This window comes from Triturus cristatus, chromosome 6 (assembly GCF_964204655.1).
Source record: "Triturus cristatus chromosome 6, aTriCri1.1, whole genome shotgun sequence".
Classification (NCBI taxonomy): domain Eukaryota; kingdom Metazoa; phylum Chordata; class Amphibia; order Caudata; family Salamandridae; genus Triturus; species Triturus cristatus.
In genome coordinates, this window is record NC_140589.1 from 510,597,492 (window position 1) to 510,623,613 (window position 26,122).

The 26,122-nt window shown below is 43.5% G+C and overlaps 1 protein-coding gene across 7 annotated transcripts in view; it reads right to left on the reverse strand.

Annotated features, from left to right (window-relative positions):
• The window catches only part of ASRGL1 (asparaginase and isoaspartyl peptidase 1), a 339,793-nt gene that overhangs the window by 64,521 nt on the left and 249,150 nt on the right, over window positions 1-26,122 (reverse strand). For all 7 annotated transcript variants that reach the window (XM_085610928.1, XM_085610930.1, XM_085610926.1 and 4 more), the window contains exon 4: window positions 25,775-25,929. In XM_085610928.1, the coding sequence (XP_085467054.1) occupies window positions 25,775-25,929 (155 nt within the window). The remainder of the gene's footprint in view (window positions 1-25,774; window positions 25,930-26,122) is intronic.

Consider the following 26,122-nt stretch of genomic DNA (forward strand, 5'->3'; position numbering starts at 1 on the left):
TCAAGGTGAATCAGTGGCTGGGCTAATGCAGGACAGCTAATGCAAATTAGCCTCCAAGAGCTTCAGACCGGGAAAAGGTAACTTTCTAAAAGCTACTTTTCCTTAATCTCTTAATCGTCATTACAATCTGCCTTCATCATTGATTTGAAAGTTTATTAACTAATAAAATAGTGGTTTAATTATTTTTTTAGCTGATCTCTTTCCCAGTTTACCAGTATTAATATTTTAATCAGCACTCTGGTTTTCTACATAGTACAGCTAGATCTACCACAGTGAAACTAGCTTTTTGGGCCTTGCCACTATAAGGACATGATAATATAGCTTTTTCAGGTTTCCCACTTTTAAATACTATGCATGCTACCTTACATAGAGGTGACTTACAAATATTTAAAAGTGAGGTTTTTACCTGCTAAAAAGGGTTATTTTAACAATTTGCACTACAGGCTTTATACTGCAGCAGTCAGGCTACAATGGTAGGCCTCAAGCCATATTTTCTTTTGTCACACTAGTGGATGGAACAATTAGTGCTGCAGTCCACAGATGACAGTTACCTTTTCATGCTATGGGTGTATTTCCACATCACAAACTATGGCCTTAGAGGAACGTTAAATAGCCAATTTCTCCATGTTTTAGGGGTCAGAACACAAACTGGGCACCGAGCAACACTGTCCCAGTGTGCATAGTCGAAAAACCATCAATAAAATAGGGTTCATCAAAAGGTATATAAAATTTGGGGTGAACACGCAGAAAAGGCAGATTTCTTACACAAAGCAAAATAATTACTACTCTACTTTATCAACTGTAAAAGTACTTTTCCACGTATAAAACGTGTGTTTACTTCTCATATGAATCCATGAAAGGGTGATTCCCCACTGGTAGATATTCGCAAGGCCACTTTATCAAAATAGCTTACTTTTATCCTACTGATATCACAGTTTTAGATTTCGATATTTGATGTGCCTTGTCCATCATTATACCAAATTCACATCGCAGGGACATACAGTTCCAAAAGTAAGTCCGTTTTATAGAATATCAATGCTGTTAGGCTTACAAGGGCCACTGTCATTTTTTAAATTGGCTTGAGACCACATAAAGCTCAAGTTTATTGTGAATGCATTATTGTGAATGCATTATTTTTTTTTTTGCTTTGTCAAACAGTTTACAGTGCACAAATAAGTTAAATCTGATATGTGTTCATAGAAATAACAACAAAAAATAAAATTAGATGCTAATAGGTCATTAATGGACAAAGGGTGTTTTGGAAAAATACACAGCAGAGCACATTACAGGAATTTTTTGCTTTTTGGGTCATCCTTCTATGTACGTTATGTGCTCCAAACTGGGCTTACCTAATGGACAATATGATACTTTGCCATATACAGGCCTTGAGCCAAAATGACAGGACATGTTGGACACCAAAAGTTAAATTCAAGTGTGTAAAAATGTGTCATAAATTTACATGTACAAATTCCAAAATCTGCATGTATAGCATTTCTTCGACAGGCACAGGTTTAGAGCTGGAGTAGGAACATAGGTGTTCCTAGTTGAGAGTTAGTGTGATGGCCACTGAGAGTGCACACAGTTGTATTGCAACATTTGTGAGTATTCAGCAGTATTCATTATTGTTTTTACACCGCTCTTAGCCCTGTGGTCTGACGTTCATTCACTTAATTTATTTCTGTATGTATGTTTTGGAACTGTGATGGAGGGCCACGCAGGAAGTGCAAAATAAAAATGTAAACATTTACACACTCGTAGTTACAATGACAACATAAAAGGAACGTTTGTACAAAGTGGCGACGTAAAAAGTGCAAATAGGGCATATAAAACTACATATTCATAATAATACACTTACCAAGTGCAAATGAAAACGTACATTTATGCAAACAATTGCAGCTAACAGTGACAAAACAGGGGAATAATACACATTTAAGAAACATTTAAAAAAGTTCAAAATTTATGCACAAACTATCTCATTGGGGGAGCAGCATATAAACATTAACAAACATCAACTGCCGAATATATATTATATTTTAAAAAGTTCTATCTTAGAAAGTGTCAGAGTGCACATAAAGGCACACAAAGACCACATGATTTAAATCTTGTACAAGGGTAGAGCAAAGTTCTCTAAATCTCGCTTCTTTGAGTATGCCTTCCCATATTCCTGTTCTCATGCGCAGAGGGAGTACATTTTGCCTTAAAAGCAAAATAAGTATGCACACTCCATGAGAAAGATTCCAGATAAGGCAACCCTGAGGCTTTTTCCATATACAACTTTCCTGAACAACAATATCAATCACGTGCTGCGTACAAAGCAAAACATCCCGTATCAGCTTACTTTATACAAGGATTTAAAAAAAAACATTTTAAAAGTGATTTTGGCAGTGGAAGATCACTATTTTGAACAATCTCAAACATGTCATTAGAAAAGAAGCACTTTTCTCTCTCTAGAGGTCAAAAATGTTGTGCCCGATTGCGGCTCCATTTGACCCTAAGCAGGCAGTTCCCCCGCCTCAAAACTGCAACCAGAGTGAAATCAACAGTGGAAGATAGCCCAAACTCAAGTCAAAGAGTATAGGGGGAAACCAGAGAAGTCAAATTACAAATTTGACACCAAATACGCCCTCCACTATGTCGAAAAATGCCCAATGCTTCATCTCAATCACTTTAAAGGCATAACTTTATGTTGGCAAAATTCTTGCCTTGTAAATCAACAAGACATTTGGAAAGTGGCTTTTCTGCAGCTTTTGTACAATCTGTTAATAGCAGAAGCTTGGGAGAGTTCATTACTTTTACAATGGTTTATATGATCTCTATCACAACAATTTACTGGCAAAAGTGCTGCCCATATAAGGGTAAAATTGCACTTTGTCCATCGTACCACTCATCAAAAAACAGTTAACATTCCGACTGATTTTAGCACCCCTCTTTCTAAAGTCAGGACTTTACTTTTTGAAATGTTTACTTTTTAAATGTGCTTCGCAGCACGTTCTTCTAAGGCACCGAGACGTCTTTTGAGTCTTTTTGGTGTTAAATCCAATAGGACTACATCGTCGCCATATAATCATACATCCGGAAACTTTTTTTTTTGGGGGGGGGGGGGGGAGAACATCCCTTGCCATTTCTACTCTAGGGGGCAGACTGTAAATGCAAATTTTCACACTCAATTTGCACACTATATTCAATGATCAGACAGGAGTAATTTAGCAAATGGTGCAAAAAACACATCAACATACCCATTCCTGTCCCTGCAATGGGTGCGAGGTAAGGATTTCGGAACAGACACATTACGGAAAGATGGATTTAGAAAAAAAAATCCTCTAAGATGTATTACACACTCACTAGCGGAGTCTCACTTGCTCTAGGCTCTGGTAAAACGGCTTTGAAAGCTAACTGCCAATGCCCAACTTTTAGAATAAGATCCCCCGATGGGAAGCTGGGTAAGAGGCTCTGCACTGGTTGAACATGTGTAGTGCTAGAGGCACTCCTATGGTTTGAAACCACGTGATGACCTTTGACTACCATCATTTTAATTGACTTTTGGTGTTTTACTTTACCCTAGCCTGAATGTACGTCCTGTATATGCATGTTTCGCTTGAAGATTCCTTTTGTATCTCTCGTAGTTTTAAAGTGGGAGCTGTCACAGAGTGGAACAGCTTGCCAAGAACAGAACCTGTGGGTTGTGCATTTGAAAGGATGCGAGAGAGAGGTGTGGAATGTACCTTTTGGTCTCGAAGTGCAGTGTTATAAGCAGTGGAGCTCAAATGTGCATTATGTTGTACATTGAGAGATGAAGTATGTGATGCTATAGGCAGTGGTGCACAAATGTGCATTGTGTTGTACATTGGGAAGTATTATGAAGTTCTTACTATTGGCTTTGACATGACCTCATGTCATCTTGAATTTTGACTCTGTCTTGCTTGAGCTTTTTGCGTGCACAGGCAGGCTGCCAGATACTCAAGTAGTTTAGGTTATTCACGTTCAAGGTTGCTTTGTTATTGTTGAATGTACGGCAGGAGACTTTTGTAAGCTTTGTTGAGATAAAGGCTAGGACACATGAAAATGCAGAGGGAACATGAGAACTCCTTTGCCCTGGAATGCTTGCATGGAAAGTGGCAGATTTCAGTAAGTTTTCTTGCGCAGAGGGAAGACCTCTCGGAACCTTCCAGTGTATTTTGATATTATAAAGCTGAGGTTTGTTGACTTAGAAACCGGGATTGTTCAAGCCTGAACGGTGGACACATGGTCAGTGCAGGCATCTGGTTGCTGAGTCTCCTGGCTTCGGCTGTGTATCCCCCAGTCTGGAGTGGGTCATGATGAAGATTGCACCAGGTGAAGTGTTTGATTTTTGATTGTTGCCATTGTGATGTGTGGCTGTTTGCGTGCATATTCAGTTTCCAGTGGCTATAGCAGTCACTGTGATGCATGACTGTCAGTGTGCACCTTCAGTTTCCAATGGCTATAATCATCTGAGGTGTTTTCTTTGAGTATTGACTTTGTGATGTGTGAGTGAGTCTGGGTGCACATCCAAGTTAATCATCTGATGTAGTTAGTGTATGTATCTTTCGGATTTCTTGCAGGACGTCCAGTATTTGCTGCTTGAATTTCATTCATATTATTATCCATGAATTTAGCAGTTGCAATTCCAAGTGTGTTAGAATTGCTTATCTATCTATCTAGCCATCTATCTATCTATCTATCTATCTATCTATCTATCTAGCTATCTATCTATCTATCTATCTAGCCATCTACACACACACATTTAACTGATGATCCTTTGACATCTGAGAAATTCTTTCTGTTAGAGAGCATTGCATATATAAAACCCCAAGCCTTATTCTGAAAACAGTATTTGATGTGCTTCATTTTATAAAGTGAAATCCCTTTCCAGGAGATATTGTGTAATGTTTATTGCTTCGTCGTGTTTGAGCCACCGTCTGGGAGAGTTGTATTCTGTATTATCTGGGAGTATGAAGCAAGATAACATGATCACATGTAAATATAAGTGCAGGCTGAGTGAGTTTCACGAATGCCTAATTCAGCCCAATATCTGTCACAGGTAGTCTGTCAAATATGGGGACCTTTAATAAACTGCTTATGCCCTATCATTGCCTTAAAATGTAATTGGGCATTCAGTTCCTATTTTGTTTTTGGCTACATTGCAAGTCTGTAATTCTTAAATGTTTCTACATAATAAGCGAAAACTTCACCAAAATATAACTTTGCATTAGTTTGGCCAAAGGAAGAGTTTAGCAAATCTTTGTAGAGGTAAACAAAGGGCTGAGTGCAAATATAAAATTATTTTGGTCATATTTCCACCCCTCAATTACATTTCATATTGCCTCACCAGCCAGGGAAACAATAGGGGAGAGGCCAGACCTCTGTCACCAGTCTCTCCAGAAGGCCCCTTTGAAATTTGGTGGGAATGAACTTTCTTTATTGCGGCAGTTACTGGTAGGGCTTACAGTACTCAGAGAGCTAAGGCATGACAACTTGAAGTAGCCATTTTGAAAAGTCCCAAGATGATGTTCACGAGGGATGGGGATAGGTGGATTCACATATTATCTTGGGCAGAGGTGCTCACTTTCTGAATCTTTACACCTTCACTTTAAGGACAGACTTTGAGAAGCACTACATCCTGCAGGACCGAAAGGACAAATGAGCCTCTCATGAATGGAACACATGTCTGGAGTAGTGGGCCCAGACAGAGAAACAGGACCTGGGTTATGAGGAGCTAAAAGGCAGGAGGATTGGCCCTGTGCTCTCCCACATCACGAGGAGAGCAGTGGAAAAATCAGCAACATAAAGATCACACAATTTTAGTAACCAGGAGGCCAGAAACAAGCTCTCTTAATGGTTAGTGACCACCAACAGGCGCAAAGGAATATGCTACTTACCAGTATGCATCTGTTCTTGGCATGTAGAGCTGCAGATCTACACGCTGTGCATAGATCACCATCTGGTGCTGGGCCCGGATGTTTGCACTTGTTTTTGTCTTGGAAAGTCTTTGGAAGTCACGAGGTATGTGACTGCTTTGGATTATAGTGCGCATGGGCATTGGCTCCATCCTCAAATTGTTTTTCGCCAGCAGGGAAATGATGGAGCTTAGTAAGAAACAGGAAAGATGCCCATGTGTGGTGTATCTAAATAAGATAATACTGGAACAGATAAAGGTAGCCGGGGAGGCGGATGGGCGTGTGTAGATCTGCAGCTCTACATGCCAAGAACAGATGCATACTGGTAAGTAGTATATTCCGGTCGAGGCATCTGAGCTGCAGATTACACACTGTGCATAGATTATAAAGCAGTATCCTGTCCTAGTGGCGACCACCAGTATCTGTTGCAGTAGTTTGAAATAGTGTTTTGAGTACAGCCTGGCCCACACTAGCCTGTTTAGTTTGCACATCAACACAATAGTGCTTTGTGAATGTGTGCGGTGTAGACCATGTAGCTGCTCTGCAGATATCATCTAAAGGAATGTTCCCTAAAAATGCCATTGAAGCCCCTAACTTTCGTGTAGAATGGGCTTTAGGAAGAACAGATAATGGACGTTTTGCCTGGTGGTAACAAATCTGTATGCATTTGACAATCCACCTAGCTATCCCAGATTTTGATATGGGGTTGCGTTTGTGTGGTGGTGAGAAAGACACGAATAGTTGGTTGGTCTTACGAAAAGGTTTTGTTCTCTCTATGTAGTATAGTAGTGCTCTTTTGACATCTAAGGTGTGAAGAGCTCTTTCTGCGACTGTTTGTGGCTGCGAGAAGAATACAGGCAGCTCTAAAGATTGATTGAGGTGGAAGGGAGAAATGACTTTAGGGAGGAATTTTGGATTAGTGCGGAGAACAACTTTATTAAGATGCATCTGCAGAAAGGGTTCTTGAATGGTTAGTGCTTGTAGTTCACTAACTCTTCGTAGAGAAGTAATGGCTACGAGGAAAGCAGTTTTACATGTTAAGAATTGTAGCTCACATTTATGTAGAGGTTTAAATGGAGGCCCCATTAGTCTTGTGAGAACGATGTTTAAATTCCACACAGGGGAAGGTGGTACTCTGGGGGGAATTATTCTCTTGAGTCCTTCCATAAAGGCCTTTATGGCAGGTACTCGGAAAAGTGAGAGATGCTGTCTATTTTGTAGATATGCTGCAATGGCAGCAAGATGCAGTCTGATAGACGTATAGGCTAGGTTGCATCTTTGTAGGTGTAGTAAGTAGCCTATGATGTGTTGGATAGACACAACTAGGGGATTAGTGTTGTTGTTATGGCAGTATATGACAAATCTTTTCCACTTGGCTGCATAGCATGCTCTAGTGGTAGGCCGTCTAGCTTATTTGAGGACGTTCATACAGTCAGGAAGAAGGTTAAGGTAACCAAATTCTAGGACTTCAGGAGCCAGATCGCTAGGTTGAGCTGAGCTGGGTCCAGGTGTTGGATCTCTCCATGGTTCTGGGTTAAGAGGCGTGGAGAGAGGTGTAGCTTTTGGTGCGGAACTACTGAGAGTTCCAGCAGTGTGGTGTACCATGGCTGTCTGGCCCAAGTTGGAGCAACTAGGATGAGCGTTAAGGAGTGTTGCTGTAGTTTGCGCACGACCAGTGGAATGAGTGGGAGAGGCGGAAAAGCATACGCAAATCTGCCTGACCATTTCATCCATATCGCATTGCCTTTGGACAATGGGCGAGGATACCTAGCGGCGAAGTTTGGGCATTTGGCGTTTTGTTGGGTGGCGAAGAGGTCTATCTGTGGTTGCCCCGACATCTGAAAAAACGGTTGAAGAACTTGTGGATTTGTTGTGTTTGACGGCTCAAGAGATCGGCTATTGTGTTTTAGACTCCTGAGACATGTTGGGCTAGGAGAAAAATGTTCTGAGGTATAGCTCACCTCCATATGCTCTGTGCGAGCTGAGAGAGCAGCAGAGAGTGTGTCCCGCCTTGTTTTTTGATACAATACATGGCTGTCATGTTGTCGGTGCGGACTAAGACAGTCTTGCCTGATATTTGTTTCTGAAATACTTTTAAGGGTAGGAATATTGCTAGTAACTCCAGGTGTTTGATGTGGAGTAACTTTTGTTGAGATGTCCACCTGCCCTTCATGGTGTGATGTAGTAGGTGAGCTCCCCAGCCGGAGAGCGATGCGTCCGCTGTCATGACTATTTGAGGAACTGGCTCGAGGAACGGTCGCCCTTTGGAAAGGTTTTTGGTGTTCCACCACTGCAGAGAGCGATGGGTACGACCGTCTACCAACAGCAGATCTGTTAACTGACCTTGAGCCTGGTTCCATTGGCGTGCTAAGCACTCTTGGAGAGGACGCATCTGGAGTCTTGCGTGAGGCACTATGAATATGCAAGAGGCCATCATCCCTATGTGTTGCATGAACACTCGAGCTGGAAGAGAGTGTTGCGATTGGAATCTGGTGAGAAGAGCTTGCATGCTCGCTATCCGGGCAGGACTGGGGCAGGCAAGCGCTCTTGAGGTGTCTATTGTGGCACCGAGGTATTGTTGGGTGTGGGACGGTTGCAGCCGAGACTTGGCGATGATTGATTGTGAACCCCAGGTCGTGAAGTTGTTGGATAGTGGCTGGATAGTGGTGTGAGTGTGTTGTACACACTGATTGTATGAGATGGCTTTTATAAGCTAATCGTCTAGACATGGGAATACATGTATCTGTTGTCTTCTTAGGTGTGCTGCCACCACTGCTAGGCACTTGGTAAACACTCTTGGTGCCGTGGTGACTCCAAATGGGAGTACTTTGAATTGATAGTGCTGACCGTCTACTACGAATCTGAGGTATTTTCTGTGAGCGCTGTGAATGGGAATGTGGAAATAGGCGTCCTTGAGGTCTAGAGTAGCAAGGAAGTCGCCTTGGGAAAGCAGAGGGAGGACCTGCCGGAGTGTGACCATGTGGAAGTGGTCTGAGTGTATGTATAGGTTTAGGGGTCTGAGGTCTAAAATAGGCCTTAGAGATCCGTCCTTCTTTGGTATGAGAAAATAGAGGAAGTAAACTCCCTTGTTTTGTTGGTGCAGGGGAACTGGTTCTATTGCACTTTTTTGTAGGAGGGAGATTACCTCCTGCTTTAAAAGTAACAAATGTTCTTGTGACATTGGACAGTGTTTGGGTGGTATGGTTGGGGGGGTAGATGTCAGTTCTTGAATGATTTGGTGGACCCACCTGTATGAAGTGATGTTTATCCAGGCAGGGAGAAATTGTTGGAGTCTTCCCCCGACTGGATTGGAATGGTCGGGGGGGAAGTGGAGGGAAGTCATGGGGTAGGTGTGGAGGCAGAGCGGGAATTGTTGTTTTTACCTCTGCCTTTGCTGTTATTCCCCCTGTAACCACCCCTTTGGTAACCTCTGGTAAAGGTGGATTGTGCGGGAGCTTTGTAAGAGGTGGAGGGGTTATCAGAGGAGTAGCCTCGATGGGTGCTTCTGAATGATGAGAGACGAAAGGACCGTCTGGGAGCTTGCGATTGCAAGGCTCCCATACATTTGGCGGTGTCTGTATCCTTCATTTTCTCAAGGGATACGTCTACATTGGGACCAAATAGGTCTTGCTCATCAAAAGGCTGATTGAGTATATAACTCTGTACTTCGGGTTTAAAACCCGATATACGTAACCAGGCATGCCTGCGCAAAAGGACACTGGTGTTTATTGCCCTTGAGGCGGTATCAGCTACATCTAGGGCACATCGGATGGAGGTCTTAGTGATGGTTTTACCCTCCTGGATGAGTTCATTGGCCCTTCTTTTACATTTGTCAGGGAGGTGCTGCATTATGGACTCAAGCTAGTCATAATGTGCCCTGTCATACCTGGCTAGAAGCGCTTGTGTATTAGTAATGCGCCAAATATTTGCAGCCTGTGACGCTGTGCGTTTGCCAGAGGCGTCTAGGAGTTTGGATTCCTTGTCTGGTGGTGGTGCGTCACCTGACGTTTGGGAATTTGCTCTCTTTCTGGCATTAGAGACAACTAGGGAATCTAGTGGTGCGGGGCCCTTAATGTATACTGGGTCAGTAGGGGCAGCCTTATATTTCTTTTCTATACGTGGGTTGATGATCCGAGCCCTGACGGTGTCTTTAAAGATCTCTGATGCGTGCTTAATGACCCCTTTAAGCATGGGTAGTGTTGAGGTGGACCTTTGTGTGGTATCAAAGGTGTCCATAAGGAAATCCTCCTCTACTGGGTCTGTATGCAGGGCCACCCCTTGGTATTGGGCAGCTCTATGGAGGAGCTGGTTGAATCCGATATTGTCCTCTGGGGGGGGGGAGGCCTGAAGGGATAAATGTCATCCTGTGGGGTGTAAGGGACATCTGGGACACTGTAATCATCCCATGGGTCAGGGGAGCCAGTAGGGGTGGGGTCCCCAAGGGGTTGGTCGTCCGCACCTCCCCCTGCATCATCTGAGGTGTTATCATCATCATCATCATCATCATCTATTGGGGTTGGTGATGGTGTGGGAGATTGGTGTGGTGGGGGAGGAGGTGGGGGAGCAGGAGAAGGAATCCTTAATGAAGAGGTAGCAAAGTCTCTCTTCTTTGGTGGTGGTGCGGGTGCAGGCATTTCCAGTGGTCTTTTCTTGATGCTGAGCATTAAATGACCAGTCTTAGGATCCTTCATTAAAGTCTTTTGGGTAGGATCTGGACGAAACAGTTCATCTGTGGAAGACAGATCCATTGGAGTCGAGGGCTTCGGTGCCATACGTTTTTTGGGCGTCGACTCGTAGCGGTTCGAGGCTTGGAACCGTGTGGTTTTGAAGTGTCTTTATCACTTGGAACCGGTTGTTGTTTTTTTCGGGTCCGAGGTCTTTGGTTTGGAAGAGTCGGGGCCCTTCGGTGGGCGTTTTTTAGTTGGCTACGAGGGCGTGGTCGGTGCTGAGGAACTGGTGCTAGGCTTCGACGAAGAGTGCTTCGATGTGGGAGCAGCGGTCGACGTGGATGAGGTCGAGGACGCCTTTTTCTTCGGTGCCGGAGTGGGCTTGTCAGTACCGAGGGAAGGCTGACTCGAGCCGCCTAAAGGCTTAATAGGCTTCTTTACTGGGCCCGATGGCGGGGCATGGGAAACAGTGTCTCGGCGTGCACCTGGGCACAAAAGGTGGAGGTGGTACCGATGCCTTTTTTGACAGTGTTGAGGGGGTGGGTGAGTCGGGGTCGACGTCTGTACTCACGGCCCTTTGAGCTGGAGTGATGTCTTAGTCGTCTGAATCATCTGCTTCGGACGCGCTGATGATGCTTCCTCGACTCGACCCTGCTCTGGAACATAGACGCCCTCTTGAAAGATGTCGTCGGGGATCGAAGATGATGAGCGCGCCATTGTTCTTCGAGCTCGTCGGACCCGGATGGTCTTTTTGGAGCGGAAGAAGGCACAAGCTGAACAGTCTCTGACCTTGTGCTCCGGTGAGAGGCAGAGGTTGCACACCTCATGTAGGTCAGTGTGGGGAAACTTCGACCCACATCGAGGACACTTTTTAAATGGTGTCCTTTCCATGAGCCGGAGATGAGGCCCTGGTAGGCCCGAAAGTCTTTGTCGACGACCGGAATCGAAGACTTCGAAGTTGAAGGGTCGCGTGTGGTTCCAAACTGGAACTCGAGAACACATCCGAGCCGATGGCGGAAAAACACAATCTGAGGATGGAGCCGATGCCCATGCGCACTATAATCCAAAGGAGGAGTCACATACCTCGTGACTTCCAAAGACTTTCCAAGACAAAAACAAGTGCAAACATCCGGGCCCAACACCGATCTATGCACAGTATGTAATCTACAGCTCATATGCCTCGAACACACAGTTTATCCCATCGAAATGAAACCCAAAGGCGCCACAGAAATCAGCAACTGTCTCCCTCCTTCATTTTGCTTAAACCCCCTGACTGGTGGTGCTGGGCTCACAAATCTGGTAACAGCACATGTGGTGCCCGCTTCCCACTCTTACTAATTATTCCCGTTGGAACCAGTGTCCAGGGTTTCCATGAGAATCAGAGCACCTACTGCTCCCCTCCACGATTTCTCCCAGGGAAAGCCAGCACCCGGGGTTCCGTGGAGCACTGCCTGCGTCTTCACCAACAGCTTCAAGGAAGGGCTGGCGTACCCGGAGCACGGTGACACTCCATCTTCTGCTCCCTCTGCATGTGTCTGGGGAAGCAGGAATGGTGGTGTAGAGAAAATCGTTGGCAGCTGAGAACAAAAACTTCCAGCACCTTTCATTTAAAAAAAAAAAAAAGAAATGCTTCACATTTTGTGGCCACTTGAAAGAGATTGTCCCAGAGGTAAAGAGTTCCCTAAAAGTATATGGGGCTCTCAAGGAAATTGGCATATTTGGTTCTGTGGTGCCCCACAACTAACGTGGGATATTGGATCTGGACACTGCCTGGAAAGCAGGAAATCCCATTACCCCACCCAATCAAAATTTAGAATGTCATCCTAAGTCTCCAAAGGTACATACAGTAGTGACCTGGAGAGGCTTTTCTGTTATAGCAAGCACTCCTCGATGTAGAATTACTAGTCTAAGATTGCTAGGGTGATTGCCAGGTCCTAATGCTTTGTTGCAACAGGTGAAAAGATAGAAGAATTACTCCTGCACAGCATATTACAGAATAATGACTGCTTTATTAACAGTAATAATATTAACAGTGAATCACTGCATATATGTTTTTAATGTTATTGGAAGATACTATCATCCTGATATGTTTTCATATTGTGTGCACTATGTTTTGACTTTATAATGCTGCTTTTCACTACTGTGGTTACAACCTCACTTTTATTAACTGCACTCCCTATATTGTGTTAAGCATCTAGTGGGGAATTGTGGTTTTAGGATTTAGGGCTTTCTGATGTGCAGACCATCAGAGATGCCTCGCACTAAAGGTGTACAGGGCTCTTTTAGGGGGTTACCTAATGTGTGGGAATTTCTTTAGCCTCCACCCCCTGTTGGGTTTTGAGGTGCATTAGAGGTTGTCACCATAGATATTTCTACCTGCTATCCTGCATAAGCGTGTGGATTTGTGCACTGTATTTAGTGTGTGCAATAAAGTACTTTTCTTTTTTATAAGAAATACAGCGGTTTATTGGGTGTTTGGTGCATATCTGAGGACTGAGCCCCTAGCCAACAGCAGCTCCCCTAAGTAAGCCTCCGGTACCCTCAGAGTCAAAAGCTATAAAGGGGTTCTTGGATCCCTGTAAAGGCCTGAGAAAGTCTGTCAATCCTGGGATTCCTTGAAAGGCATGTAATGTTATGCAGATGGTCTTTAGCTACTTACGAGCCCCAAAAGTTCCCTAAACACAAGAGGAATTAAGTGGGAGAGCTGACTCGGGTCTTGCCTGGTAAAGTGAATAAGGTTTGAAAAACCCTACATTTCTGGGTCCTCCAAGAACTCCAGTTTCCAGCTTATTGTTTGATGCATCCTGCCTGTTGCTTGCGATTATGGTTAGGAATGGGCAAAGGGGCTAGACTGGTTACTGAGGGCATGTTTGCCACTCTCGAAGAGCTCCTTCTCCCCAAGAAAGATTTCAATGTAGGAAATAAGGTTGGTGAGCTATGAGATGTAGAACATTTGAGCTATGTTGAACCCCAAAGAGTGAACTGTTTTTTTTTTTTTTAGTAATGTCTGGATCACTCATGGTACCTTAGCACAAGGAGAAAGGCATTCCTGCCAAGATATTACACATGGTACATGTGCAACAACTAACAAAAACTGCACAGCAAAGAAATAAAGAACCTAAAAAAGTCCAAGCCAAGTCAATTCAAAGAGATATTAAGGAATAAAACCCCACAGTGATCAAAATCAAATGTAGGGATTGACTGATACAGCAAAAAAAAAAAAAAATCAATGTAATATAATGGATGCAGTAGACATGAACATAACGCCCTTTGTGTGTACCTACGAATGACTGGGGCAGGTAATAGTGTGAAAAACGTGTAATACTTTACTTGGCATAAGCAACAGCCATTTTGGCTGTGGTGTCCATTTAAATTTCCTTCGTAATTCTTTCCTCTTTTCACTCTGCTTGTGCTATCTATTTTAGTTGACTTCCTGACTCGGCTAAAAGCAATGTACGTGCTGAGGGTTTGCAGCTGCCAGAGCACCTGGTCTTAGATGTGAACTGTCAATCATTTACTGCTGCCATAAGCACTCCTGCTTCCCCTCCCACTTTGCTAACCACGTGGTTATTCATCTGCCCTTGTTTGCCGATAACTATTTCTAAAACTTGTTCTCCCTATTTCTGTTCACATGCTTACACTGCAGAAAACCTGTATAAAAAGACCTGTGTTCTGTGACTTCAGTGTACTACCTCAGGCAGCACTTGAGAGTGCTGTGTGGATGTGGTCCCACTCATGAGTGATTAATAAACTTGTTATTTATTTCCAACTCCAGTGCTGATTTCCATTTTGTTGGTCTTTTAACCCGTGGACAAAAGGGAGACCCTGCACCAGTGTACCCCTAAAAAGGTACATTTTCACAGTTGGCGCCAGACTCGTGGGGCCCCCTTGGAGTCGCGGCCGTCCGAAGGAGTGGTCTTGACGGAGAATCAAAATATTGCTGAGGAAGCGCACTGCACGAGGAGACCTTTGTCTTTGCAGGCCAACGTGACTTTTCCGGTTTTCCCAATTTGACCCTCCAGGTGGTGGCCGGTCTCAACTGGGGTTTTCTTTGGCACAATTTTGAAGTGACCATTAGGTCGACCAGAGATCAGTAGGTGGGAGTTGGAGTCTTCTGTTTGGTAAGGTCACTAAAGCGGCACTCTTGATTTGTTAAGCCTGGGCTTTTTGTTTGAATTTGTTATTCAATCTTTGCAAAGTTTGAAGGCAGAAAATTTTGAGATTTTTCTCCTTTTGCAATATTTTGTAATTGTAATATTTTACACATATTGGTATAGCATGCCTGTTCTCAGCACACTCGTAGGTGGTGTTGCTGCTCTGGTGGTACCAAAGTAAACTTTTTGAAAAAGTCCGCCGGCTCCCCCAGAGGGGACACCTAATAGAGATATGTATGTCAAATATGGTATTTCTTCCATAATTTACGGTCCACTGTGGAACAAATACACAAAAAAATATTCTGATCTGCAATGCCCAGTGAATGGGTCATTTGATTTTAAAAAAGGTTCGATATGTAGAGCAGTGTTTATTTAAAAGAAAAAGTAGACAGGATATGTTTGATTGTGTGCGTATGTGGGGGAAAGAAGTACGAGAGAGAATGAAGAGAGCAGAAGCTATAGCAGAAAAAGTACAACGTAAAACGATATAACAAAAAGCGCTAGAATTAAAAAATAAAGAAAAGAAGGAAAAAATAGAAAAAAAGAAGATAGGGAACATTGATTAGAGGTGAATGGCCAGTATCTTATTAGGCGCCCTCTTTATCCCATATTTAATAAACCTCAGGATGACTGCATCCTATTAGAACGCCCCCCACCCCCGTATATATTTCCCACTCCAATTGCCCCTGTTGAGGTTTCTGACGACGAGCAATTGTCTTCAGATGACAAAGAACAAGATAAACAAGATGAGCGACAGACTCGCTCTACTTTGACTAAGGCAGAAAAGGATACCTTAAAAACCGCTGCTAGGGAGGAGACTCGTTGATCTCACGCGGCATCGCTCATTGTAACTATGCTTCAACAGTGGAACAGTTGTTTGGGAGGTCATAATTGATTATAGACAAATTTCTCAGGAATTAGAGCCAAAGGATATAAATACTGATTATAAACGATTAACAGTTGGGACTTTCCCTTTTTCGGCCTTATCTGATATGATTAGACGAGTGGTTAAAATACGCAACATTACGTTTGCGAAAGGAGCAGGAATTAGATAGAAAACAGAAAGTTGAAGAAACAGTTCAATCCCCAGCACAGAAAGTAGATGCTCCGGTGGATGAGGTGGTACCTGTTAGTAGTACAGTTGCTATAAAACCTATGCCTGAAGCTGCACCCCTCTATGTTCCTCCTAAGGGTGCAGGGACAAATGATGATAAAACTTTGGAGGATGCAAAGGGATATTTAATATATAATTGGGTTTACACTCCTTGGAGTAGAGCGGACGTCATGGCTCTTAAAGCTGCTTTGCCCGACCCCTGGAAAAATCCTGCCACCTTCTATGAGGAGGTGGAAGGAGCCATTAGCTCCTGCACTATGACCTTGCCAGATATTGATATGTTCTTTGGGCTCATTTTGCCCCCTGATATGTGGAGAACAATACGTAAAATAGATGACAATGTAGCATATGGTGATACCTGGGAACATTTAGAACAAATAGATGCGGAAAGGGAGCCTGTGCAGAAACTTCAGAAGGAGATATTAGATCTTCCTAAAGCTATTGTGACTAAGTTAAAGACTCTCATATCCCCTAAGAAAATAGATTGGACTACGTTAGCGTCCTGTAAACAGAAAAAGGATGAGTTAGTTTCTGATTTTTTTTAAGGTTTGAGGAAACATTCCATGATTTTAGTGGTCAGTCATTGGCCGATGATACGGGTAAGCATTTGTTTGTTGACAAATTTGTCGCTAATATGTTACCAGAAATAGCTAATCGCTTAAAGGCCAGCGAGAGTTCTTGGACCACGTCTTCCCCAGTTTCCCTTTTTGAATATGGCCCAATATTATGAGCGACAGGAACAGGAAGCGAAAGGCAGGGAGGATAAGAAGGTTAAAAAATTAAAGACAAAAGTTATGTTGGCTCAAGTATATGCTCCACCATTTAGGGGAGGTGGAAGAGGCTGGACGTGCAATGTATAAACCTGGGGTGCCCCCTCTTCCTTGAGCAAATTTGTCCCCTGATCAGTATGCTTATTGTAAAGAGAGTGGGCATTGGCATTCTGAGTGCCCTCTTTTGCGAGGTCAGCAGTACCAACGGGGAAGATGTAGTGTGAGAGGATGCCCAGGGAATTCAGGAAACAGGGGAGGTATGGGAGATCACCCCAGACTTGAAGCAGTTGAACAAGGACCAAATTACTCCAATATGTTTGATAGACGAAATCAATATCAAACGTCTGATTATTCTGCTGATGCCCTTGTGGATTCCAATTATGCATAGGGATGCCTAGGATGGGGTAAGGAACCGGTTGAGGTGCCAGTAGATCAAATGGGTCCTTATATTGACGGAAACGTCTTGGGATTTACGGATCGGTTTCTGGTTGATACAGGGGCCACCCGTAGTGCTCTGTGTAAAAAACTGGTTCTTAGGGCTCCCCTGTCCAGCACAATGATAACATTGATAGGATTCGATGGGACACCTACACCTAGCCCGCTTTCACAGCCACTTAAATTCAGACTTGACAAATTCACTGCAGCATGTTCATTTTTGCTTTCCCCTAACACGCCGGACAACATTGTGGGTATCGATATGCTTAAATATTTTCGTACAACAAAACGTTCTCCGGAAGGCGTGCGTGTTATTTTAAATAACAATTATCCAATGGTTGAGAGATCCTGTCTTATCAATAAGGATGCCGCTCTGGAGTCCTTACTTAGAGTGAAGAAGGAACACTGTTATTGTTATCATTTCTTGCCTCCCTTCATCACAAAGATTCGCGAAATAAATTGCAATATTGTAGACAGCAGGTTACCTATTTAGGTCACCTCCTGTCTAAGGAGGGACATGCACTTACACCAGATCGCATTCAGACCATTTTAGATACTCCTGTACCCCGCATTCAGAAGGATGCTCGTGCACGGATTGACCTCACTTCTTTTTGTAGGCAGTTTTTTCACAGTTTTTTCACACATTATTAAACCTTTGTTGGCCCCTTTGACTAAAGATACTCCGATGCCCCTCCCATGGACTGCTGAGTGCCAGAGCGCCTTCAAACAGTTACGCCAAGCCCTTAGAATTAGGTAGTCCAGACATGTTGATGAGTGACTATTTGTCCGAGTTAACTGACAGCTTGTCTAATATTTATCAGCAGGTGCAGGAAGCTCCTCCTTCGTGAGCCCTGCTGTGCTGACAGATCATCGTGACATTTTGGTCACCGAGAGAGGACGAGCTGTGCCACCTGAAGGATCTGAGGAATTCTTCCCGGACCACACGATCCCTGGTACATCTAGATACCTACTTTGATACAGGAAGAAAGACACTTCATCACAGAAAGACTGTTTGAGCCACTGTCCTGGGTGGTTAAAGACTGACTACAAAGGGGGGGTAGCCTTTTAGTGACTACTCGTCTCAACGTTAGTGAAGAAACCAACGCCTACCCGGGACCTTAGGGCATCATCCATTTTGTTGTTTGCCGATGAAAATGAGCTCGCCTAAGAAGGAGATTGCTGCGACAACGTGCAACGGCTGTACAATCTGCATCTTTGGTCTGACTTTGACTGCTGCCATCATCGCTACTGTAATGTGGGTAGTGGAGGAAATAATGCCTGGAGCCTCCTTACCTAACATTACTGTTACATCACTTGCTGCAAAAGAGCACCATCATTTTGATTTGCCGCAACATAAACAGGGATACCAGCAAAATCTGAGAAACAATTAATTTGTTCAAATGTTGCATCAGACACACCAGCTAAGCAATGCTACTAACTGTTGGGTTTGTGGCAAGATTCCTCCTCATCTGAACATAAAAGGAATCCCGTTGTCACCGCTGCCATTCTCTCAGAATGGCTCATGCCCGGCTTGGTTCATAATTCTATATGCCTCTAAAGAACAAAGTCTGTTACCCCAACGAAGATGGGGACCCCTAAGCAAAAGGGACTGCTTTAGAAATGGAAGAATATAGTAAAGGAAGAGCAGCAACAAACTATGTGTATTCAAAATCTAGGTTGGCTAAAGGAAATGGAGAAGACACACAAGCAAAATTGGGAACAAACTTGGAGCAAAATTCAGCTAACCACAGGAAAGATTGAACTTGGTCTCTGTTTGCAGGTACAGGTGCCTTTACAATGCTCTCAGCAAGATCCAATTTGGGACTGATCCCTTCTCCAGAAATCGCGTGGCCCAAATAATTCACAGATGACACCCAAAATTTCAATTTTTCTTTCTTCATAACAAGACCAGCATCCTGGAGTCGCTGCAAAACCTCCCACAGCTGTTTTTCATGTTCATGTTGAACCTTCCCATAAACAAGAATGTCATCTTGAAAAATTAGAACTTTAGACAACCCATCCAGTACTTTGTTCATGACTCTCTGGAAGCAGACGGCAGCAGTTGCCAGATCAAAAGGCATGCGGATGAATCAGAAAGCACCCATAGGAGTCACGAACGATGTCAAGTGTCTTGAATCCGGATGGAGCAATACCTGGTGGTAAGCGGAAGACAAGTCCATAACACTAAAACATTTAGCATCCTTGATAAGAGCAAGAGTCTTGGAGATGTTCAGCAAGGGCTGCCTTTCGACCCAAATGTGCTTATTCAGGCTGCGCAAGTCCACACACATGCGGATCCCTTTGCCCCCCTCCTTGGATGCTAAAACAATCGGGGCCAACCACTCCGAACACTCAATCTCCTCGATAATGCCAGCAGTTAATAACCATTTCAGCTCCTGACCTAAAGGATTCATCATCATAGGAGGTATCTTCCACAGTTGGGCATTCTGCTTCAAAACAATCTTGTGCTCAAAATTCTTGCGCAAACCCGGACCATCACTGAAAACTTTAGGAAACTGAGAACTCACATCCTTAGACAATTGACCACAAGACAGAAGCAAAACTTTTTCGGGTGAGTTGGGGTTTAAAGTGATCCCCATGTCTCTTTGGTGTCTCCATCCAAGAAGATTATCACCCCTTTTAGCCACGTACACTTTCCCAACCGTTTCTCAGTCTCTGAACTAAATTCTTCTGACCACATTACCCAAAACATCAATTCTGACACCACCATAGCCTAAAGGATTGATATCCGTAGGAGACAGTTCAACCTTGTCTTGACCAAACACAACATCCCGATTGGCATCACCAACCATGATATAAGGCAAACCAGAGTCAGCCAGAACAGAGAACTGTTTACCATCAATCAACACCACATACTCGGGCCTCTCTAACTTACCTCCAACCACAACACCATCTTCTCTGACGCTCAACATATATTTTTTCTCTTCCTCAACACAACGCACCGCTTGGTTCTTAGCACCACGACATACACAAGCGTAATGCCCCTTTTTGCCACACCTATTACAGGTGACAGACCTCGCAAAACAATTGGGGCTGTTGGACAAATGGCTTTCTCTCCCACACCTAAAACACTTAAAGCCAGGTTTGCTGTACCTGGAACCTAACTGCTCAGAATCAGGCAATTTTTTATCCCCCTCACCATGAATCCCCTTTTTAAAATCAATTCCCTTGGCACCATCTTTCTTGACCTCATGAACCACCTTGTCCTCAAAGGAAATATCACGGTTCTTATCAACTCTCAGTTCACACACCCACATGTTGGTGTTCACCATACTCTCCACAATAGCTAAAGTCTATTTAAGATCCGGGTTTTTGGCAAGAAGTTTCTGTTGACCCTTCACATCATTAGTGCACCTGACAATTTGGTCTCTAACAAGAGAATCAGTAAGCTGTTCGAACTCACAAGTGCAAGCCAATGTTTTCAAGGTTGCCACATAACTACCAATTTTTTCTTGCTTGCCCTGAACTCTAGAAAAAGAAAAAAAACTTGTGACGTTCCAAAACTACATTAATTTTAGATCAAAAATGTTTCGCGAGCATCATGACAGACATGTCAAAAACATTGTCAGGTGCTTCCTCTCCACCCCCCAAAAAATTTCATCTAAACGGTCATATACATGTCTACCCTCAACTCCCAGATTGTGTAACAACACAGCTTGTTTTCTTAAGGCAGAGAATTTCTCACCCCCAATAGCCAATATATAAGAATCAAACAGTGGCTTCCACCTGTTCCAAGGTCAAATTGGGTCACATTTGTCTGAAAGAAACTGTGGAGGCTGACATGCTGGATGAGGCCATTGTGATAAGAAAAAGAAAATGAAAAACTGTATAAAACAGTAGAGCAAATAGTATAACCAGGAGAAATGAGCGTGTCACTGACATGCTAAAAAAAACACAGTACCTCAAAGAAATGGTGTGCGCATCACCGCGCATATTCCAACCTGAATAATAGTGAACTCAGCAACAGAAGAACACAATGTGCATGCCCCAAACCTCCGAGAAGGTGTGAGCATCACTGCGCATGCACTGCACACGTCAGACAGGACCGGCTGTAAAATCTTGCCGCGGTGCGCTGAATCCAGTAGATCGATCGTGTGTCCCAAAAACCAAAATGATCCTTTGCACGCTACAAGTAAACTTTCCACAGAAACAGCAGATCGGGGGCTTGTGGCTAGCGCGCGGCCATCAAGAAATCCAGCATCAAGGACAATAGAGGAGTGCGTGTATCCACAGCACGTGTACCTTCCGTTACCAGGGAAACAGCACAGCACAAGAAGAGTCCTCAGGTAAGAGACGTCATAAGGCCTACTATACCAGATAGATTGAGTAGTAAAATACCGTTACTTCAGGCCTGCAATTTTTAAAGTTCAACCGCTAAGCCACGAAAAGGTACAATGATTTTCCCAAAACCAGGACAAACCAGGAAGTAGAAATAGTTCAAGTCAAAGATACAAAGGACCTGAATCTCCACTGTCCAAGGAAACATCAAACTATGGCCAAATAAGTGCTGCAGTTCACAAATGGGTCCAATGGGGAAGCTGATGGTCTAGGGATGCCTGTCCCCGCGCAGGCACAACTTGTCGCCAGTGTTAAGAAGTCCAGGAAACGCTCAGCAATTCTTCAATAGCTTTATTTAAGCGTAGATGCACAGACTTCCAGCCCAGGCAGCAGCTCAAATCCAACTGCCAAAGATGCAGCATAGGAAGATAGAGCATTGTGTTGTCATGGATGACACATGGAATGTAGAGGTGCTGCCCAGCAACAAGAATAGAGGGCAAAGGAAATAAAGCATAGCTAGGTAGATAACTACCACGAGACGAGTAATGAAAACACAGCTAAATATAGAAAACTAAAACCCACAGCTGTCTGCCAGTGCACCTAGGCATATATTGCTGCAGCGGGTATTTTAGCCACAAAGGCATCAATGCCATAATTCTGAACAGTATTAGCAACAGAAGTCACAACCCCGCAAGATACCATTTGGGTGGAAGGAGTGGCTGCTGCATCAATTGAGGTGAAAGCTGCAACAAGCCCTCAGCAAAGTGATTAGACAAGTGGTCTCTCTTGCCTCCAAATCTGAAATATTAGCATCCAGAATGATACTCTGGATGCCACTGAGTGAAGGAAAGGTCAGCACCAAATTGTGCTACTGGAGGAAACAGATGGCAGAGCAAAGTAGAGGTGGAAGTGGGGGTGGTGGGTGAGGAGTAACAATGTAATACGGTGTCAGAGAGACATCTCTGGGTTGGGCTTGAACTTTGGAGATGCTTTCCCAGTGCTTCTTTTTTGTGCTTCAGAGTGGACTTTAAGCAAAATAAAAACGGGAGGCCTCTCATCAGTCCTTCATAAGATGGGCCTCACCACTGGCAGACTCGGTGGCATTCCCTTTTTCAAAAGTCACCTGTAGAGTGCAGGAGCCAGGCTCAATAGCCCAGACAACAGGGCTGGCTCAAACAAGTTATCAGGCATCATGGGCAAATGGTCTTTAAACTGGGTACTTTCATCTTCCGTGGGGTTAGTCACGCCACTTCCTCATGGCCATTGAGAACAGCCTTTATAAAGAAGAATCCATGGGGGGCACCTTGCTACCTCACTGGCAGAACTATGCTTGGTAATATACCAAGACCCTGACTCCTCTTCATTGAGATGAAATCCAGCTCCCTTTCCAGATTAGTTATTGAATAATAACGAGGAGAAAGTTGGTTCAAATTGTAGGTTTATTCTGAAGTTGATGCACCCACGACCGGAGCTGCCCAGCTGCGGAGAATCCAACGCAGAGACTGGCGTTGCTAGGGATTCTCCACAACCGAGTGGCCATGCTAGAGAATGCCTGAACAAAGGTAAACAACATGACCATGAGTCGCGTGGTAGCATGCGACTCGTGGAGCAACTTTACAACATCTCCCTCTCTTTGAAGGGCAAAGAAAAAATAATAAGGAAGCAAAAGAAAACATTGGTAAGGAGACATGATGTGAAATTGCACTTATAAACTGCATGAGCACTGTAAGCAAAGCAGGGAGAACACATGCTGCTATTCTAAAACATAATCTCTCAACCTACAAGTAATTTGCCTAAAACGTGAGGCCCTCTTGAAAGATGCCTCACGCGATTCGCTATGGTCAGTAACCTGAGATTGAGTAGTTTGTACAACAACTGGTTCCAAAACACAGTTAGAACTAGATTTTTTTTCATGACGCAAGTCAAAACAGTCACAATGTTCTGTCTCCAAGGTAGTGTGTTTACTATATTACCAGCAAACACCAGGATATCGTCCTGGTAGGCTTGTACCCCAGGGATATCTTTCAAAATGGTGTCCATTAAATTCTGGAAGAAGCTACCCGCAGCTAGGCCAAAGGGAAGTCTAAGATATTTGGAATCTGGTGATATGCAGATTTGAGGTCTAATAAGGAGAAGTACTTGGCCCCACCCAAATTAGGTAACAAATCATGAATGTGGCAATCCACAATGATATTATTATTAAGGGAGCGCAACTCGGCACATAATCTAACTTTACCTGATTTATTGTGGGTCAAAACTATTGGAGAAACCCACACAGAAGAGTTGCAAGGTGTGATGATTCCCTCGTCACATAAGTCTTTCACAGCTTTTTTTTAAATTCATCTCTTGCACTCAAAGGAAGGGGTCGAACCTTGTGGACAACAGGCTGTGCGTTTGACTTGAGACGGATTTTGTGCTTGAAACCCAACACATTGCCAACCTTGTTCTCAAATACAGTAGGGAATTGACTAAGTAAGCTGTCAACATTGTAATCTGAAACAGACAAATTGGGAACATTAATATTCTCGTGTTCATAGTAACTATAGCAATCATGCGGAATATCTCCTAGAGTGACAGGTTGATCTGAACCAGGTTTGAGAAACAAACCTATCTTGGCTAAATCTAACCAACCTAAAATGTTTCTACCCTTAAGAGCAACAAACTTTGGTGAAGGTGCATCGGCCAAGACATTCAATCCTGGAATGAAAGTACCCTAAAATGTCTATTTCTTTTTCACCATAAGCTTTAGCGTTGACATCAGATTTGATAAGAGCAACATGACCACCCCAGTTTGCATGAAACGTTGAATCTGACAAAATAGTGATGGGAGAACCTGAGTCAGCTTTCACTTGTAATGAGATTGTTCCAACCAATAGTTCACACCAAGGGCATTTGACCTTGCAAAGATCAACAGAATCACATTCAATGGATAACAATACGTTGTTAAGTTTATCTGAGCACGACTCCAGATTCTCATTAAATTCAATGTTGTTGACATTGGTAAAGCTCACCTCTGAAAACGGCTTGAAAATGTCCAATTGTTTTACAAGATGAACATCTTTTGGCAGAAGCAGGACAATTAGGGGAATTACCAATATGATTCTTTGAGCCGTATCTGTAGCAAATAGTTGGGATCCCATCCTCGTTGCCAAGTTATTGAATAATAACGAGGAGAAAGTTGGTTCAAATTGCAGGTTTATTCTGAAGTTGATGCACCCACGACCGGAGCCGCCCAGCGGCGGAGAATCCAACTCTAAGACTGGCGTTGCTAGGGATTCTCCACAACTGAGCGGCCACGCTCGAGAATGCCTGAAAAAAGGCAAACAACATGACCATGAGACGCGTGGTAGCACGCGACTCTTAGAGCAACATTACACCATTAGTGCACCCATACTCTCAAGACAGATCTTTCCAGAGAAACCTCTTGCTTATTGTAGCACACAGAGCACAGGCATGCACCAGACCACCATTAACCAGGCAAGAGAGACCGACTAAGCAAGTCACCTGCTGCAAAAAAATTCAGACAGTACAACTCATTGCTTAAAGCTGGACCTCTGCAGCATACGATACCCATTTGAATGCAGGAGGAGATGGAGGGAACAATCTGTAACAATTAGCCCTTTAAAAAACGCAAGAAAGGGTGCTAGGTTCCATTAAAGGAATTCAGTGTGAGTGAAAGAAGCGGGTTCAGGAAACACCGAAGAGTGGAATTAAAGGAAACTTGGAAGGCCAAGTAAAGTGTAGGAATGTGATTTGTGATGCAAGTCAAACACATATGTTTGTGATACCAGCATGTGAATGCTTTGCAAACAAACAACTATGTCTGAAGTTTATCTTCCTACTACTAAGTGGCATATAAACCCATAGGTTGTGAACAGGAAAAAAAAAAGAAGTACTAGAATATAAAGATTTAAAATATTCAGAGCGTAAAAGTATGGGCAGATAGACACCATAGCTCACTAGTCAATGAAACTCCTATTCGCATGGTTTTAATGGTGTACACAGAAGCAGGATGGGAGGAAGAGGGATAGGGTATAGCAGCATAATCTGTTTCAGGAGGCCTGGGGGAGTAAGAGTATGATTAAAAATTGAGTCCTGTGTACATCTCAATCTATGACTTGAGACAAACTACTTTTTTAGGCCTCACATGGGGTAGGGAAACTTTATAAATATCAATTTGAGATCAAGTGGTCACTCTCTTAAATAAAGCCCCAAAATCAGTACTTATCCTTTACAATCCACAACACAGGGATGGCAGTCACCGAAGGAGCTCAAAAAATGATGGGGTGAAACCTCAGAAATCACATTCTGACATGTCTGGTCGAATTCATGCTAGTTTCAAGGCCCTGTGGAAGTAAATTTATACAGATTCAGTATATTACAGAGAGACAGTGTTATAGTTTTATTGCACCGTACGTACAATTGACTTTCTGCAGGGTTAGATCCAGACTTCAGGTTATGTTCCCATCTCTCTTTGGACCTCGGTGTGATTAGAGATTCTTCTAAAACTTCAGGGACTCCTTGGGCTTTGGCAAAAAGAGAAGCACCACGATCTGTCAGCAGCAAGTGATCTGTCTGCAAAAAGGAGGATTAAGCAAATCAATAAAAGGCTTTATTAAAATTCCACCACAGTATGTAGTTTAAGGAAATGTAAGCGGATATTGGCGATCCTGGGAATAAGGAATTTAGGCTGTGGTGCACTATGGGTTTGTAAATTTCTAGATAACTTTGAAGAGTTTACGTGGGCTGTAAAACACATTCAAGATTA